We start from the raw sequence: 18,515 nt of genomic DNA, 5'->3' as shown, positions 1-18,515 counted from the left end.
TTTGCTTTGCGGCAAATATGAATCCCTCTACTTGTTCCGTTCAGCTAATCATCATTCAACGACGCTTTACTTGGAATTCACCAAATGCTTCCTCAGAATTTCCGTACGTCGAGGTTAGCGGGACATTTTCAAAGATCTTCAACCACTTGGTCGAGTTAATAGTGTGAGAAAAATCTTTGTAATCAACTTTTTGATTATTTTACAGTTTCTTTGTACTTTAGAAACGATATTTGAAAAACTCCAAATTTCGTCGTTTTATCATTTCGAATTTTACTGGTAAAGTTTCAAACTCATCGAACAGTCCCTCCTCAAACACTGAGTTCGCAAAAATCGAAAAGACCAATTTTTAGAAGTACAGAAAAAGAAAACAACAGAATTCCTGATGGTTGAGAGCTTGTCTAAGAGAATCCTCAAGTTGTTCGAGGTCGCGAGACGAATCGCGAGAAAAAAAACGTTTAAAAAAACATGATACGATTATTCTGCTTTTTTTCACAGGAAATGGGCACGGCCAATCATCGGGAGGGTCAATTACGACACGGCATCGAATACCAGGAGGATTTTAATCCTCACACACGTGATTCCGAGCGAGAGTAAAGTCCTCGGAAACATTTCGCGTGGTTGGCGAGTCGTTCGAGCCGCAAAGAACGGCGAGGAGAGAGAGAGGGAAAAAGAAGAGAGCGAGAGCGAGAAAGAGAGTGTAGGACGTGAATTCTTCGTTCTTCTGTGATTCGGGTCAGTCGTCTCTCTCCTCGCAGTCCGGTGGACAATTTATCGTCGACGAGAATGAAATTTTGTTCGCAAACATCGCTTACGGTTCGTACCTGAAAGAGCAACATGAAATTCTCCCAGTTCACAACGAACCGGTCGTCTTCTATGTCACATGAATTATCGTGATATTTTTTCCTCGCCGATCTTGTCACGTTCAAACGTCCCGTAATTCTATTTTTCTTGCTCACTTTACCGATCAAGTGTGCGCGGCTGTGTATGTGTGTGTCTTCGCTCGTGTACGGTGAAAAAAAAACGACAAAACCAGTTCCCAAGTTTTCCCAGCTGTATTCAAGCTCTACATGGACGGAATAGGAAAAAACAACGATTATCGCATGTAAATTAAAACGAAAAGTATACTTAATCTTTTTCTAGTAGTTCATTTTGTGACCACATTTATTTTAAAAATTGTTAGACTTTGTAGAATTTTGAAACTTTGCAATTAATAGTTGAATATTTTTTTACAATGTTTTGGGAGATTCTTCAATCGGTTTTACCAACATTTTTGTTATTCAATTGAACGAAAAACTTTGTCTCGCACGAAGAGTCGTCTTCCTCTTTTGACGATGATGAATTGCATTATTTTTACATTGGCGTACATTTTTTTCGTTAATTAGCAGACTAACGTATTTTTTGTCTCGCCATCTCTGACGTCTTTCCAACGTTTTGTCTCGGTATTCGTGATGTTTTGCGGCTGAATTTTCGTGCATGATCTTCGACCAAGTAAAAAATGAGTCATCATTTTTTTCATCACGAAATACTGTGTTCGTATTCACGTTTTGCAAAATTCACGTATTTGTCCTCACTTTTGACGTCGTACAAAATTTCTCCAGAAGTCACGTAAAACTATTTATCTTTGTTTTTTCGATGACAAAATGATTTTATTGGATAAACCAAAACCATGTAACTCTCTTCGCAATCACTTTGATCGTGCTGCTTTGACCTTTTCGAAATACGAAAATGATGAAAAATATCTCGTGAAAAAAAAGTCATGAAAAAACGTTTGCTCTTCGTTTGGATTATAAAATTTTGAGATGTGAAAAACCAGTAACTCCGTGTGACCATCAAACGCATTAACTCGTTATTGCTTTCACATTTGACGCCGTGCGCGAAAAATGTGAAAGGAAATAAAACGAGTGTCAACTCTCGCCTAGACAAAGAGTGAGGATTAGAGAGTGACAGGATGTCAAAAAATAAAAGTACACCGATATTTATTCAGGTTCGAGCATAGCGTCAGGACGTTTATCTCGCATTCTTCGATAAGCGTTACGGAAATGAAAAAACCGCCCGTTCACGCACATGTGTGCCGTCGTCCCTATTCAGCGGAATACAAAGTGTCCGAATTCCAGGACCGAAATACACATTATATTACCACATTCAATATTTCAACATCACTCATCGCGATACGTTCGATTTTAATGAGTAATCATTTCGTTCCAACGTTGTTTCAATTTCTTTTTTAATTACGCAGTGGCTAGTCGTCCGGGTAGCCGGACGAATAATATTCGTCCGGACACGTTTTATCCAATGATTTCCCGCTTTACCCGGACGATTGAGGGTTGCTTATTCGTCCGGACATGCTTTTAGTGTACGAAATATCCGGACGAGTAGCCACAGCCTTTTAATTAATTTCTTCTTGCACTGATCTTTTCTATATTTTTCATAAAATAAACGACAAAAAATCTCTCATGCACGAAACTATTTTATTAAAGTCTTGAAATTTAGACAGAGCTTAAATGGGTAGTCGACTGACATGCGTATCAAATTTTAAAGGGTTCGTCTTATCGGTTCTTGTGACAAACGCTTTTAAATATGAAGAAAAATAACACAGGGTTATAGGGATCTTTCCATGCAATGAATGAATGCTTCTTACGAAGTTTATGAAAAATGTACACGATAACAATGAATTATATAACGAAGGTCTGGGAAAAAATTCGAGAAGATTGTCTTACTAGTACAATAAAAATATGTTACGTTAAAGATTTAACGAAATTGGTAGATGAGCACTCGTAACCTCACATTTGCTTATTTCGGCATTTCGTTTCTTCTTGGCTTGGCCCATTCTCCTGTCATAGGCTTCGATCAATACTTTTTTCTTGACCCTTTTTCGTTTTTCCCATTGCACTTTCTGCGATTTTTTACATAAAAAACTATAGTATTTTCGCCATTGACGAATTAATTAAATTAAGGCTTGTCATTTCATTCGCTCGAAAATAAGTTGAAAAAGTGTATTTACAATTTTGAATTAACAACTCTAACATTGATTTAGAGTGATAATATTTTTAATTAGGAAGTAGAAATCGACCCAATTTAGACACCCATAAAATACCATTTTACGGGCATGATCTACTTTAATTAAATATCCCAAGAGATTCTTAGATTGAATATTTTTTATTTTTTAGACGAAAAAATGTTTTTTTTTGTATTAATAATTATTCTGAAGCGAAAATGTATTCCTTGGAGTGCACGAAGAGATAGTTGACTTGGCAACAATGGCGCAAACACGATCGAAAAGTGAAATATCCGTAAGATTGTGCTCCATCACAACAGTGATGGGGGCATTATTATTACTGATGCATTGTTTTTTCGCTTCAAGCATGGGTCAGAGTGAGTATACGAGCGAGGCGTCAAGCACGTTTTTCTAGTGGAGCATACTTTTTCTTCTTCGTATACTCCCTAAACATATTTGTGCACGTCTATTTGGAGGAGTTGCGTTTGAAAAATGGAAATCGATCGCTGGAAAGGAAAATGTACGAGTGACAAGTACGTGAAACAACAAAATTGCAATATTCTTTGAAAAATCTTTGTGGAAATTTGAAAATGAAAATTTAGTTGCGATGTTTTGACGAGATTGAATCAACTGCCGAGTAACTGATTCGAGCTACACGTCGATGGAACCTCTTCGCAATATTCTGTTCCGAAAAATTCGATTTTGAGGCTGATTCCAAGAACGAGTGTTCCTTGAAATTACGTTATGACAATGTCATCACTTTCAGAAATAAATTTGTGGAAATACTCCTTTGAAATTGAAATTGAAGTTGAATTGAAGTTGCAATAGAACCGGACGTTCTCGGATCCTCGATTGCTATCTATCATTGCTGCCTTGCATAATTCAAACGAGCATTCTTACACTACGGTTTCCTGTCTTACATGTGCTACACATATTGTTAAAACGTCGCATCTCCGACCTTAACACATTTCTATGTAATCAAGGTTGTTTACTTAATTTGAGCAACGTCTTCTGGCAACTCGTTCGTGACTTTCATTACGATTCGTCGTGGATATGGTGTTGGGCAATTTTCGCGAGGCGAAACAAATCTCAAAGTAGAGAATTGAGACGCCCACTTTTTCTTGAGTTTACTCATCGTGAAATTTATCAATCGAATAGGTACAAGGACTTTTTAGAAATTTGTCTCCGGTCTGAGGACATCTCGGTCGGAAATGCTTTGCTTCTGAATCATTTTGGCTCTAGGGACCGCACATTGGAATCGACTTTTCGAACGTGAACGCATGCGAACGATTTCAGACTTTTTTACACTCAAATGCTTCGTATCCGAGCGAATACACGCCAATTCTTACGTTTTTCCATAACTTAAAATTCATTTTTCGTTATTTCTTCTTTTTTTACTCAATAAATTGAAATTGTTCTTGACCCAATTACTAGGGCTCACGTTCGGACGTTTCCCAAATCCCGTGACCGATAAAAAAGCTCACGAGCTTCGTCAAAAAGCCTTCATAAGGCACGTTTATGATGAAAATCCTGAGTAAATTTGAGACTTCAGGAATCTTGAAGACGATCGCGTTCGGACTGAATTTGCCAGTGACCGAGTGACTAAAAATATCAGAAAATGTCTCGAAATTCAATTTCTTTCCCAGAAAAAAACCTGAAAAATGTTCGACCATCTCCGAGGCTGCGCCAGACTCGTCTCTGAGTAAACAAATTTTTCGAGCCTTATCGAAAATAAGCCGAAGTTTGTACGGCCCAGAAAAAAAAACATTCGATCGAACCTTTTCCCCGCTCGTCAGGAGCGACGACTCTGGATTTTAACTCCTCAAAAATCTACCCCCATTTTTGCCCTTTCGACTACAAAAATTGTACTTCTCTTTCTGTGAAAAGTGTCTTCCCTTTCGACCACGTCCCTAAGGAATCGTCGACTTTGGTTCCGAGCTCAACATCGCCAAGAATGTGTAATCGAAGCGATTACCAGAATTTTATCAACACGAAGTGGCAAGCATTATTTGTAGATTGTATTACAGAAGAGCGTATTTACTACACTGTTTATCATCGGAGCTCGTGTCTAGAGAGTCGTGTGCAGGTTTTCTCGATGGGAGGATCGAGGGAGGGAGGAGGAGAAGTGGCCAGAAAAGCGTGAGATCTGCTTCGAGTTCATATCTCATATTTTTCCCTCTTTCTCTCTTTCCATTTTCATTCATTGTGTGTGAGAGAGTCCAAGACTTGAGCTATCTGGTCAAACGACGGATTGGCCGTTCAGACGTGCTACGTAGTCCTCACTTTTTGTTTATTTAACCAGTTACATCGCTGAGACAGTTCTCAAACGTCTTGCCTACAAGCACATCTTGTCCCCGAAGTACGTTCTCGATGGGCCTGAGCATCGTTCTCAATTTCAGTGGAATAATTTCAGTGGAATAATTAACTAACAATCCGATTAGTTTCGCCATTTATTTTTCCCTCTTAGCCTCTCAATTTGCATCACTAATATCGTTCATTGCCATGATGATGGATGACGAGAAGATCAATCTGTGAGTTTGCTTTTTTTTCTCCACGTGTCATCCCTCTCACGTCAATTGTCACATTCGCATTCATTAAGATCGACCGTGTTTTAGAAAGTGGCTCCTGCTTTAGAAAGTGAAAAAACAAAAAATTTTTAAGCTGCGTACAATGCGGAGATCGTAATTATTGTCTGCAACGAAAATTCCACATTTTTTTTCCATTTTCATACATTTACTTTTCACACGAACCTGTTAAAACTCGAAAAAATTTCGACATTTTATATTTTTAGCGAGTTTGAAAAAAAAAACGCTTCTAAAGAAGAAGAATATCAGTTCAACGTACTCTAAAATATAGAATTTCCCAATTTTTTCGGGTTTTTATAGATTCATGTGGAAATAAAATATACGAAAATGGAAAAAAAATTTGGAGAAGCTTCGACAATGAGGAGACTTTGCGCATAAACCACGTACAAATTAGTATTTCTTGCATTAAAAAAACGTTTTTATACTTTTTAAATATCCTTGAAACTGTACCGAAAAGCTCGCTGTGCCGAGTTATTTCCGTCTATCCAAAAACATTCCCGAAAACAATCGATTTTTTGACTTTCTAAAGCAGGACGCCCCCTTAACACGGGAAAGGGAAAAGGTCTAGTTATGGAATCATTCAAATCGAGCTTCCGCTATTTTCACCGTTGTTTCTCGTTTTTTTACCTCACCACGAAGCGACATTAGTAGCGTGCCAAGTATCCGGTTCTTTCGCGGAGTTTTTAATGAATGCAAGTAGCTAGAAATGTGAAATCCCGGGGAATAAAAAAGTTCTGAAATTCGATCCGATTCTTTGAGCTTTGTTTTCAGTTCGAATCCATTTCGCTTGCTTAATTGGCCAAAGAAATTAATGCGAATTAAAAGTTGCGCGTTTTTTTTTTCTTTCGATTTACTTTTTGCGGTGAACTTTTTCCTGACCATTCGCGAGTGTCACGTAAAATGGGAAGGATGAAAAAGTACAAGAAAAAAATGTGGTCAGAGCTCCGGCAGAATGGTTCATAGACAAAAATCGAGCACGTTTTTTATGCCAGAAAAAACGATTATTGTTATCGGCTTTCAGAATATTTATCGAATTTTGGAATAAAGCAAATAGCGATTTTGCTGTGTGTGACTCGTCGTGATCGAGTGACTCAGATGATTGATTGACGGTAAATCGCGATCAAATCGTTAGCCTTCGAGAGGTACCGTGTGCAACGGTGCGCGGACAGATAACGTGTGAACATGCGTGTTTTATTGTATTTGCCCACGTATTTGTACAGATCTAGACGAGGAGAAGAGTTCAGCCGGCAATTTCCGTTTGGAGGGCAAGATCAATGTTCGTTCGTTACTCAATTAACAGAGTCCGAAGTGACCTCCGCTCCGGAAGTTCAAGCGCCAATGAAACTACTTTTTTCCCGGATATTTTAACTCGAGTTAAACGAAATTTATTATGAGACTGTTGCGAGTCGAATTGCAAGATTTTTTCGTTGCATAACCGCGACGGTGGCCTCGGCCCGGTTTCTTTCGCGAAAAAACGATGTTGATCGACCTTAAATTAATCGGAGCTGCTCCAATTCTTCGTGCAAAACTGATCGGTCAATTTGACGTCTATTTTTTGAGCAGCCACACTGCGGTTTCCTGCCAATAAATACCCGATTCGTGCTCGTTCTAATGGACTCCGAATTATGCTGCTGCTGCTGAGAAAAGAAAAATTTTAACTGTCGTTCGGCCAGCATCGAGCAGAATATTTTACCATCCATTCAATGATTGTAGAAAAAAACATTTTTTTCTTTTTATTTTCGTCCAATAAGCAGCCTTTTGGATAAAAATTTTCAAACTACAAATGTGATTGCACTTTTTAAAAAAACTCATTTTTATTCACGCATACAAACGTCCTCCGGTCCGTTACGGATTCGAATTTCATTGAAATGAAGAACAAATTCTTTGGTCGCGATCTCACGAGGCATCGATCAAGAATTTCTTCTTTCCTCGCGTCGTCGCACTCTCTCGTTTTCTTTCTGTCTTTTCGAGAGCGTTCTCGAGGTTCGGTATACCTCCTCGCTTGTCCTCGTTTCAAATAAGCAGAAACATTTCCATAGCGCAAAAAAGATTTGCCAACTTTCCCGAACCTTTTAGATTGCGATCAGCAACAATTCGTCCTTCCGTCACCACTTCTGGGTAATTTCAAACGAAGCTTTCAACGAATGAAAATGGAATAAATGGATTTACTCTCTTCGTTAACAAACCAGAGCAAGATTCGTCCTCGTGGTCATTATTCTGTACGCAATTAAAAAGACTAACTTTCGGGCTCGTTGTCCAGTCGCATTATGCGAATTGGTGCACGATCGAGAACGGAACTCGTGCATTGTGAGAAGACCGAGAGAAACTCGCGGACTGCGTATGCTGATAAGGAAAAGTGCAACAGACGTTGCCTTCCGCAGTTATCGCGAAGCAACTTCGCCATTGCAGATATACTCGCGCGGGTACGTCACGAAAGATGTAATACCACGAGGACCGTGCTCGAGCTCCAATTATTCGCGTGTAATTTATTACTCTCACGATAAGACGTTGAAGACATTGAAAATCGAAAAAATCATTTCTTCCTTTTCTTTTATCGTTCGACTTGTCTGTGAACCAGAAAGAAACGATTCAGGCTCTTTGTTGACACGCCGAATAATCAGAACCGTGGGATACTCGATTGTGGCCAATTTGTCATCACTCACCCATCCATTAAGGGGGCGTCCTGCTTCAGAAAGTCAAAAAGTCCGTTGTTTCTCAGCCACGTACAATTTGGAGATCATAATTATTGTCTGCAACGAAAATTCCACATTTTTTTTTCATTTTCATATATTTTCTTTTCACACGAACCTCTAAAAACCCGAAAAAATTGGTAAATTCTGTATTTTCAACGAGTTTGAAAAAAACAAACGTTTTTCAAGAAGAAGAATCTCACTTCAACGTACCGTAAGTATAATATTTCGCGATTTGGAATTTTTTTTCCAGACAATTATTACGGTCCCCACATATCGTACGCGCAGCTGAGAAACTTCGACAGTCAGACATGGTGCATAAACCATGTACAAATTAGTATTTCTCGCATTAAAAAAATGTTCTTCTCCTCTTGAAATATCTTTGAAGCTATAGCTCAAAGTTCGGTATGCTGAGTTATTTCCTTCTATCCTAAAAACATTCCCGAAGACAATAATCGATTTTTTTGACTTTCTAAAGCTGGACCCCCGCTTAATACGGGCGAAAATTGTGACGTAACATTTGAACCGATTGAAACGTTATTTCGTTACTCCTCTTCTGTTTCTCTGATGGAAAACCAGTTTCGATAATAACAATTTAATGGGCTTGTCGAAGCGAAACCGGATAGCACATAAAAATAAAAAAATGAAGTTTTCCAAGGAAGACATTCGATGCGTAGTTTTGTTAAACGTTGAATGAAGACCCGACCGTCATCGGGCTCGTTTTAATTACGAACTTTACAAGGATTCGTATACCGACGACGGTTTGCCAATTTGCATAACTCACCCCAACGATCACTCAACGAAAGAGGATTTTCGTCTTTCGGTGCTGAAATAAAATGCGAAAATTTATGGCGAGTTGGAAAAAATCTCGGAGTTTTCTCATTCGCGAATCTTCCAAGGTCGTCGATGACAGAAAATAGGCTCGATGGAGTTTTATCAGAGGAGGAAACGCTCCAAGTGCACCGACGTTGTTCCAGTGATAAGGAATCATACAACGACAACGGCAACAGTGGAATGAAGAACAATAAAATGAGCGAACGTCCGGGAGAACGTATCCGGTGATTCGAGAGGAGTTGTTTTGAGGGAGACAAAGTGAGGGACCGAGAAAGGCGAATCTCACTCTCTCTCTTCCTCGCTCTGTCCATCTCTCTCCGCTCAAAGATTGGAGATCGGTCGGTACGGATCCGCGGGGCGCGGACCAGTTTTTCCGGATTCCTCGATGAGTCGCGATCTCGTTCTGCTTCTCGTTATGGACCGCGAATCGACATAGATATAGACTCAAATTAGATCTGGCTCGCGACTAAAACTATCACGAAAGGACGTTGGATGCCTTAAATATTTGAGCATGGCATCGAACTATACCAGGCTCGTCCTTGAGGGCTCGCCGATTCGTCGCGGACCGATGACCTCGACCGTGCCAAGTCCACGCAACTTTAACGAACTCTTCAGCCAACAGAATTTCGGAAAAATGAGAAAGGAGACCTTTGCTAACGCGTTGGTAGCCAATTTTACTCAATTACACGTTTTCTTATTTTTTTTCTTTTTTTTTTTTTATCTGATGCTAATTTTTCATTGACGTTTATCGAAACGTTTTCTTAACGACAGCGAGAGCTCGCCCTCTTCGTCGTTTGCTTCATTATTCATTGGTCGACTCGATCGAGAGTTCCGAAAACTTGTTTGCTCGATTTCACACGAAATTATCGATTTTCTCGTTTTTTCAAATCCTCACGATTCGTAGTGTAAATCGAGAAAACAATTCTCGGTGTACGCAGGGAGCGTTATTGGTGGCAAATCGTCGAGTGCAATGTTCGATCATCCTCGATTTGCGACGACATCGAATCAACGGGATTTTATTGATAAAGAAAAAGAAAGCAAATGAAGAAGGCGGGTGGGGCGGTGGGGGGATAAGAGAGACCGACGGATCAAGGCCAGCGGGCGCAAGATCATCGTCTCGGTTATTACCGTTATCTCGTGTACTCTTAAGGACCTCGATGAGTTTCGATCGGTCATAGCAAAAGCGAGAAAAATGTATCGTTCCGTTTGCTCCTTTCGTTAATTATAAAACTGAGCGAAATAAGCGATCGGTTCTTATCAGAAATTCATTAAATTCACTCTCGCTGCGCGCAGTGGCGCATAAATAATCGCGCGAAATTAAATCGGTTCGTGCATCGAAATAACATAATCGTCGTTCTTTTTCGTTCTATTCTTTGACAAGCTTTTTTCGACCTATTAATTTCCTATCGCCTTCCTCGTCAATCCCGGAGAACAATTCTCGCGCGTTCATTACCGCTGGCCTCCAATTCTCCTCCTCTTTTCATGGTTAAATATCGTAATTAAAGGAGCCTTTGAAGGCAAAATAAAAATAATTGAGAAAAACTGTTTTTGCCTTCTTCGACGTGTTATCGTTTAAAAATCGGCATCCAGAAGACTTTTCACATTATTCACAAGCCTCTAAAAACTTTCAACGCCATTTTTTAACTCGCAATTTCGTTCGTTCAGCCGCCAATTATCCAAGAAATTCTTCACACTCCGGAAGAGAATCTCGATATCAAACACGACAAATTTCGTGCAAAACTACTGTTTAGCCCCACAAATATTCAAAAGAATTTTGCATCACTGCCCGAGAATATTAATTCGTTGAAGAAACTTTCGATTGAATTTTTCGATTATAACGCAGCATGAAATCGTGTTTCGAAAAGCAAATATTCTGGGCTTTGCCCAACGGTAAAAGGGAGCGTTAAGAAAAAACTAAAATTCGTTGATTCAACGATATTTTTGTGGTCGTCAAAAATGACGAAGCCGATAAACAAGAAAATTTTCGTTGAGCCAACGAATTTCATTCGCCACACAATTCGTTGATCGAAAAGAAATGAAATCAACCACTTTATCAGCTCACTGCACACTCGGTGCCACCGAATTATCGAGATTTTTGCTAACCTTTTGGTAATGAAGTTTAAAAACAGGACAAGCATTTCCGCGTTTTATAAACCGCAGGACAAAAAATTATATGGAACGGAAGTTACGTGACTCGAGAATATTTATGACATATAGAAACAAACGCAGTGCTCGATACAGTGGCAATATCGATCCCTCCTTAATATATCGAGCAAATATATATATACAGCCGAAGAATTTATCCCTTCTTTGATGATTAGACTATTCAGTATCGAGTTATCCACCGTCTAAGTCACTTCAGTTTCTGTCTCTTGTGAATCGAGTGCCCCTTGCAGCGTCGTGTTCCTCCGGCTCCTGACTGTGTGCGTGTGTATGTCGGAGCCACACTTTGTAGAATCGTTAGTGTCGATAGAGACTCGAGTTTCAGCGGTCTCGATCGACCGAGCGTTTGTCCACCAAACACAAACTTTTGCGGTCTTCTTCGATCGATTGTTGCTTCTGAAAAAACAAAATGGAGTGAGTTTTATTTGCCATTCGATTTGACGGTTCTCTATTCTTCGTTTTTCCTCATGTGGTTCATTCCATGCGTTATCGATTCATTAATTCTTTGTCAGGGAAAGAAAGCACAATGAGTATCTTATCGGTGCTCTAACAATTTGCGGTTAGTTTCATTTACAATTATGCAGAAAAACACGTAAATCTGTATTTTCTACTGTGAACATTGGAGAATATGAATTTCGTAAATATCGTTTATGGACACACCAAAGTTTTGTGAAGCACTACTTGACACTTTTCTGAAAAATTTCGTGCTCAATCATTCGGTCCGGCTCTCAATCATTTTTTATTGGAGCTTTGTATGACATTCGAATGTTTTTTCTTTCATCCGTATCATTTTTTTCTTTTTCTTCTTTTTTTTTTCAAGTTTTGTGCACAATTCGATATTCTTGGTGTCAATCGATCAATGACTTATCAGAGCTTTACAAACTCTGGATTTATTTCACTCTGAACAGTTCAGTGGACACGTGTGAGTGTGTGTATAAGTTTTTGGAGTAAATATTGTAAAGAACATATTTGACAAAGGTTTTTCAGTGAATCATCCAAATTTCGTGGTGTATTTGATGTTTTTGTAATAAATTTGACAATCGTTTCTTATCGATTGTAACTTGCGTTTTATGGTTTGGCCAACATTCGATTTTTTTCCCTGATTCGAATCTTCTCATCGAGTTCGTGCGCACCGTCCCATTTTTTTCGTTCGCTACTCATCAGTTTTTAATTATTCGAGGCAAACATCACTCGGGGATCGATTTTTCCACCGATCATCGTCGTGGAAAGAGCAAACATTGCTAGAAATACTGCGCTCACTTAACGACTTTGTGCTCGAGATAGAATCGAGTCTTATTTTGCGCGCGATTCGCTCAAAAGATAAATGACAGTGCTGTAGAACAGGAAATAATAGTATCATCTTGATAAGCAATCGGAATCACGCTCGTCAATAAATTGTGCTAGCGACTCGCCATGCAAAATCATAAAATTGTATACTCGATTAATTTTGTAATTTCGGAATTTCGAGCTATTATTCAATAATCATATTGTAAACGAAGATGAACGAGGTTGAAATACGAATGAGGAAAATTCCTTATTTTTCATTGAATTTCCGGATGAAAATTTCTGACTAGCAACCAAAATGAGAACATAAAAAATGAAGAACAAAAAAACCAATCAATAGTTAAGCAATCGATCCGGTTATTGAACAATAAATAACGAAAATTCTACACAATTCGAATTAGCATTCGACGATCTACGAAGCTAAGATTATTGAAATTTGAGCGAAAATGAGGATCAATCCTTTGAACATCAATCGGAATGTTCGTTCTTAAAAAAAGCTCAAGTTATTCACATGCAATGTGGAATTTGTATTCGAAAATAATACAAAATGATGCTCAACTCTCGTTGGTCGTTATGAAACGCATTCATCAATCTTCGAACGGTAGAATTCAAATGAACTCGGTTCACGTTCTTCCGGAGTTTCTCAATAAGATATCATCCTGGATTACTACGAATGCTAATATTACAATAAATATTGCGAGTGTCGCGTATTCTCGACGTCGCAATGTAGACTGATGGAATTGAATAATTCATGTACGCGAATATACGCGATTCTCATAATCTCGTTATTGTCAACTTTTTTTCTTCGCCTCAAACATTCAGAGTCGTTCGTATTGAAACAAGAAAGAGAAAACAATTGGCGATTTTGATGCACTTCCATTGTGCTTTCCGCCTCGCGAAGACGCGCGCTTCGAAAGCAACTTTTTCACCGTTCGTTTTCCGAGGAGCGATTACACACTTCTTTCGATTTCATTCCAATGCCAGTCCAATGAAGTAACGAACGGCTTGAGTTTTTTTTTATCCGCCTTGAAAATAACGAAAGAATTGATAAAACTCGAACTTCTCAATCACTGCAAGCATTTTTTTTCCGTTCACTGTATTTTCGAACTCTTTTTATCTCTTTCCGCATCGTTCTCAGGTTGAAGGATGAATCCGTCTTTGGATACGGCACCAGCATCCCACCGAACAACAACGAACATCAGGATTCTGACAACTCCTCGAAAAGGGTCATTTTCTGCGTTCATGGAAAATTGTCAGGATGTTGCACCGTCGTTAAAGGCCTCGGCAGCGACGAGATGCCTTCGGACTATGAAAAAAGTCCCAGTCACTGTGAGTCTGAGCTCTTGCATCCCTAAAACACACCATCGGAAAATTAAAGACACATTTTAATATCGAAATCGAATGAATGAAAAATTGAAATGGAATATTTGGTTGAATATTTCACTTCGAATGTCAAATTTTTCATGAAATTTTCTTGACTCTGATGTTCTTTCAGTCGAGGATCATTGTCACAGGGATCGAGACGAGGCGATCGACAAAAAAGCACGAAAGAAGCTCATCATCGCCTGTGTTCTGTGTGTCATTTTCATGATAGCAGAAATAATTGGTAAATTTGGATGAAATTCACCTTCGACGAGATCGAAACACGAAACATTTTTTCAATTATAAACGCAAAGCCTGAAATGTCGTTCTCTGCGTAGGTGGTGTTTTGTCCAACAGTTTGGCAATAGCGACAGACGCTGCTCACTTGCTCACCGATTTTGCGTCGTTTCTCATCTCATTGTTCTCGATATGGGTGTCTGCGAGGCCGGCGACGAGGAAAATGCCCTTTGGTTGGTACCGAGCCGAGGTAATGAGTCACGCAATTCTTCAAACTTGGACGAAGCGCATGAAAAAAACAATTCTTTCCATCGACAGCATTGATAACGAACGCTTCCCAGAACGAGTCCTCGAATTTTCACTGAATTTTACTCTCATGCACTAAACAGTGCAAACAAGATTAACGCGCTGAGAAACTTAAACGCCGCGTGAATTCTGACTGAAAAAAAAGAACATTTTTTTTAGACGAATCCTCAAATCAATGACGAACAATCGATAGCGACTGCCAAAATTCAGTTTTATTAGATTTCTATTTTTTTCCGTAGCGCATACTCATTGAATTCGATGCTATTAAAAATTGAGAAATTGAAAATAAAAAAATTACGCAAATATGAGATTTTCTCTTCACATAAGTTTTCAGAATATTGTATGCTTATCAGCTATTAAAAGTTCTTCATAATTGATCATTTACATTGAGAAGACGAGATAAGTGATTATCCACTCAACTGCTCCAATTGAATACTAAATTTTATAAAAACTTCTATGAACAATTGTTGATTGAACTTGCTTCAATTTACTCTAAGAAATTTCTGTATTTTTGCACCCTGAGATAACTCCGGAAAGAAAATGATGAAAATTATGTTTTCTTGCAGGTGATCGGTGCTCTTACGTCAGTCCTCTTAATTTGGGTGGTCACAGGAATCCTGTTGTATCTCGCAGTGGAGCGTGTAATTCACGAAAACTTTGATCTCGATGCAGGCATCATGTTGATCACGTCGGCGGTCGGTGTTGCGGTAAATCTCATGTCAGTGGACCTGAAAGAATTTTTTTTTTTAATCTCTCAGCAAAAATAATTTCCGGGCATTGAGCTTTGAATTGTGAAGAAAATGGAATTTGAATTTTTGAAAATGGTCCAGTCACGAGATAAATGATTTTTGAATCGATGATTTGTCTGCAGCATGGGATTGACCCTTCATCAACATGGCCACAGTCACGGCGGTGGACACGGCCACAGTCACAGTCATGGCAAGGCTTCCGAGGCTCATGGAAAAGACGAAAAAACTAATATCAATGTCAGAGCAGCGTACATTCACGTTCTTGGTGATTTCATTCAGAGCACCGGCGTCTTTGTTGCTGCATTAATTATTTATTTCCAGGTGAAGATAAAAAAGTGCCTGCTAATCATTTCATTTCTATAACGATCATTAATCTTCCTCAAAGATAATCAATTCAATATTCAAATTACGTGATTTAACAATATTCATCAATAGTTATCTCGGTCGTCTCATACTGATGAAGCAGTTTAAAAGTAAATCCATGAAATTGTCTCGAATAGAAATAGAAATATTCTGAAGCGAAATAATCGAGTTGATTTTTTGGATTTTGTTAGCTTCGACGAGTGTATTTTTACGTGTTCAAATTGAAGTTGAAAATCGTGAAATTCTAAGATCCTTTTTATGTAAAATATAAATTTGTTTACGCGCTTTACTGTCTGTTGATTTTATTCATTCATCTAATTTGACATTCATGACTTTTTTTTTCAAGTTTGTGTATTTATTATTAATTTATTTGTTTACAGCCGAGCTGGAGACTCGTAGATCCGATTTGTACGTTCCTCTTTTCGATCCTCGTGCTCTTCACGACAATCACAATAATAAAAGACGTTATGAACGTTCTTATGGAAGGAACTCCAAAAGGTTTCGAATATTCTGAGGTAGAAACTACCTTCATGCAAATTCCTGGTGTTGTAAAGGTTCACAATTTGCGAATGTGGGCTCTTTCCCTCGACAAGACTGCACTTTCGGCCCATTTAGTTATAAGTGAGTATTTTAATGTGAATTTTTGAAATATTTGCTCTTCGATTCGTCTACGAATAATCGTTTTCACCACGAAAACTTGAGAGCACAATTCTCTGTAGTTTCCTGCAGTTTGAATACTTCATGCGAAACTACAAATCAGTAGAGATTTTATGCCTGAGCATAATTCAGCACGTTTCTCTACTACATTTATTTTTTTCTCCATTTGCATAATTATCCGTAGTTGTATTGAATTAACCTTGATCAAATGCAAATGAACGTTTGCCCAGAGAATATTTGTAGATGGAAATAATGTGCTTTTTCTACCAATCGTTACAGCTCCGGGCTCGAGTCCTCAAGAAATTTTGCGCACAGCAACAAGAAACATTCACGATCGTTACAGTTTCTTTGAGATGACGTTGCAGATCGAAGAATTCAATGAGAAAATGGAAAATTGCAAACAGTGCAAATCACCGCAACAGTAAAAGAAATGAATGATGGTTCTCCCTCATTTTTGTAAATACAACTTTCAATTATCGAGTATTTGTACATTTGTATCAACGCATTTCAACCTTTTCAGCCCTGTTCTGTTCTCTTTGTTTTTGTCACAATATTTCTGAGATTAACACAAAAAATGCTGGGGTAATTATCCAAAAAGTGTTCGCGAAACCATATTTTACGATTATTAAACTCAAATTATACTCCAGCGATGAAGTCATTAATCGTTTGTTTATTTGTAAGTCACTACTACGTAAGAACAATTTTTCTCATATAAGATTAATTCTTCTCACAACAGTATATTTTCTGTTCCATTTATATGTAGCATTCTGGTAACTAGCAAAAAAAAATCATCCATCTGTCACCAAGTCGAAGTAATGACTTTGAGAGTTGGATTTTTGAAGTTGTCCAATGTGCTTTTCTTTGCACAGACTGTGGTTTTGTAAAATCAGAATGACTGCTTTTGCCATGGAGTATTTAAATAGTCCAGGATTACTATTTCAATTCTAAGAATATATAGAAAATTTCTGCTTCGGAGGCAATAATTAAATGAAGAAGTAACAACGTTGAGTTTATTTTTCCTGCAATTTGTGAATAGTTAAGGTTTCTTGTTGATTCTGGTTAGCACAAATAAAAGTAACTAATTTCTCATTTCAAACAATCACTTTAACAAAAGTTGGTAATTTGCATGTTGAAGATTTAATGTTGAAATTTTAAAAATATTTGGAAAATTTTTGTATGTGCATACAAGCAATTAAAATAAGTAGAACCTGCGAATCTGTTTCGTTTTTTTCATCTTCGTTTTGTTGTGGAGTTAATTTTGTTAAACGAGAATAATTTAATGTTCAATATAAATTTCATGAAGAATATCTTCAGAAACAGAGAACGATAAGAACGTTGAAGATTTGAGGTTAGAATTGTAAAGAAGACGATACCCAAGAATCCTCATTTTGGAGCTATTATTTCGTTTGACTTATCATCGAGTGAAATGATTGAACTCGAAGATGCATTAACTGACAATGCAACGTTCAATTACAATTATATATGCACGATCATTATGAATAGAAAACATATTTTTGTCCTTATACGGTGCAAATTAATGAGATAAATTCAAAGTCACTCAAGTATTGTAGAGTTCCCCCGCCATTCAAATGCGTCGAAAAGTCTGGTTAACTTTACGAACCTCGCAATAAAAAATATGCATTGTACGTCGTTATAAAAACAGTGTAGTAAGGTGTTTTTTGTCCATCCGATTGATCATCCGTCATTTTCTGTTTGTATAACTTCGAATCGAATGTATAAAGCAATTGTGAATTAACAAGAAAAATAAAACACGCGTCAAATTACTGTTATATTTAATAATAAAGCTTTATTTCATAGTTTCATGCAATACTTAGACTGTATTTTTTTATGAAGTTCTTTCATTTTAAACCCTGGCCTTGCAGTGACTTGATTTCTATTTTTTCTACTAAAATTTTTAAATTTATCAATTATATGGGCTGATTAAGCGGGAATAATAATGATTTGAATAAACTCTACAAAATGAAAATTTTATCGGTTTTTCAATGTTTTGGCTGCGTAGCTTTGGTGATTCTTCGAGTGTGTTTTATATAACACACGGCCAGATTCCAAAACCATTTTTTCAATAATATACGCAAACACTGATTTTTGTTATATGTGTAGAATTTTGGAAACATCGGAACGCACTATCAAAGAATTGTCATACATTTTTTTATAATTAACTTCTTATTACAAGCTTTTTTGTTTTTCAAATGTCATGAAGAGTCGCTGAAACAATTAAACTTTTCGAATGATCTCAGGGGATAGAAACATCAAGCAATTTTTTCGCTAT

The 18,515-nt window shown here is 37.9% G+C and overlaps 1 protein-coding gene across 6 annotated transcripts; it reads left to right on the top strand.

The window, feature by feature from the left end:
- Positions 1-32: 32 nt before the first annotated feature.
- Positions 33-18,053, top strand: LOC122415702 (zinc transporter 2-like). 6 transcript variants are annotated; one of them, XM_043428068.1, is made up of 10 exons: positions 33-163; positions 496-1,102; positions 3,362-3,528; positions 13,690-13,880; positions 14,047-14,157; positions 14,252-14,400; positions 15,023-15,174; positions 15,328-15,526; positions 15,949-16,189; positions 16,505-18,053. In XM_043428068.1, exons 3-10 carry the CDS (start codon positions 3,488-3,490, stop codon positions 16,648-16,650), a joined length of 1,230 nt encoding a protein of 409 aa, XP_043284003.1. In that variant the 5' UTR covers positions 33-163; positions 496-1,102; positions 3,362-3,487; the 3' UTR covers positions 16,651-18,053. The 6 variants fall into 6 exon arrangements, with proteins under 6 accessions (XP_043284003.1, XP_043284004.1, XP_043284006.1 ...); XM_043428069.1 differs by lacking the exon at positions 3,362-3,528; XM_043428071.1 differs by lacking the exons at positions 33-163; positions 496-1,102; positions 3,362-3,528 and adding an exon at positions 5,278-5,526.
- The last annotated feature ends 462 nt before the right edge of the window (positions 18,054-18,515 follow it).

This window comes from Venturia canescens, chromosome 9, assembly GCF_019457755.1.
Source record: "Venturia canescens isolate UGA chromosome 9, ASM1945775v1, whole genome shotgun sequence".
NCBI classification, from domain to species: domain Eukaryota; kingdom Metazoa; phylum Arthropoda; class Insecta; order Hymenoptera; family Ichneumonidae; genus Venturia; species Venturia canescens.
The sequence above is the reverse complement of the archived record's forward strand: the minus strand, read 5'-3'. Positions and strand labels throughout refer to the sequence as shown.

What these genes read in the sequence shown, in the direction of transcription:
- LOC122415702 (XM_043428066.1), top strand. Translation starts at nt 13,303, where the DNA reads ATGTACGCGAATATACGCGATTCTCATAATCTCGTTATTGTCAACTTT. An exon ending in TCCAATGCCAGTCCAATGAA is followed by an intron (nt 13,545 to 13,689) that starts GTAACGAACGGC and finishes CATCGTTCTCAG; the next exon opens with GTTGAAGGATGAATCCGTCT. An exon ending in GGTGTTGCGGTAAATCTCAT is followed by an intron (nt 15,175 to 15,327) that starts GTCAGTGGACCT and finishes ATTTGTCTGCAG; the next exon opens with CATGGGATTGACCCTTCATC.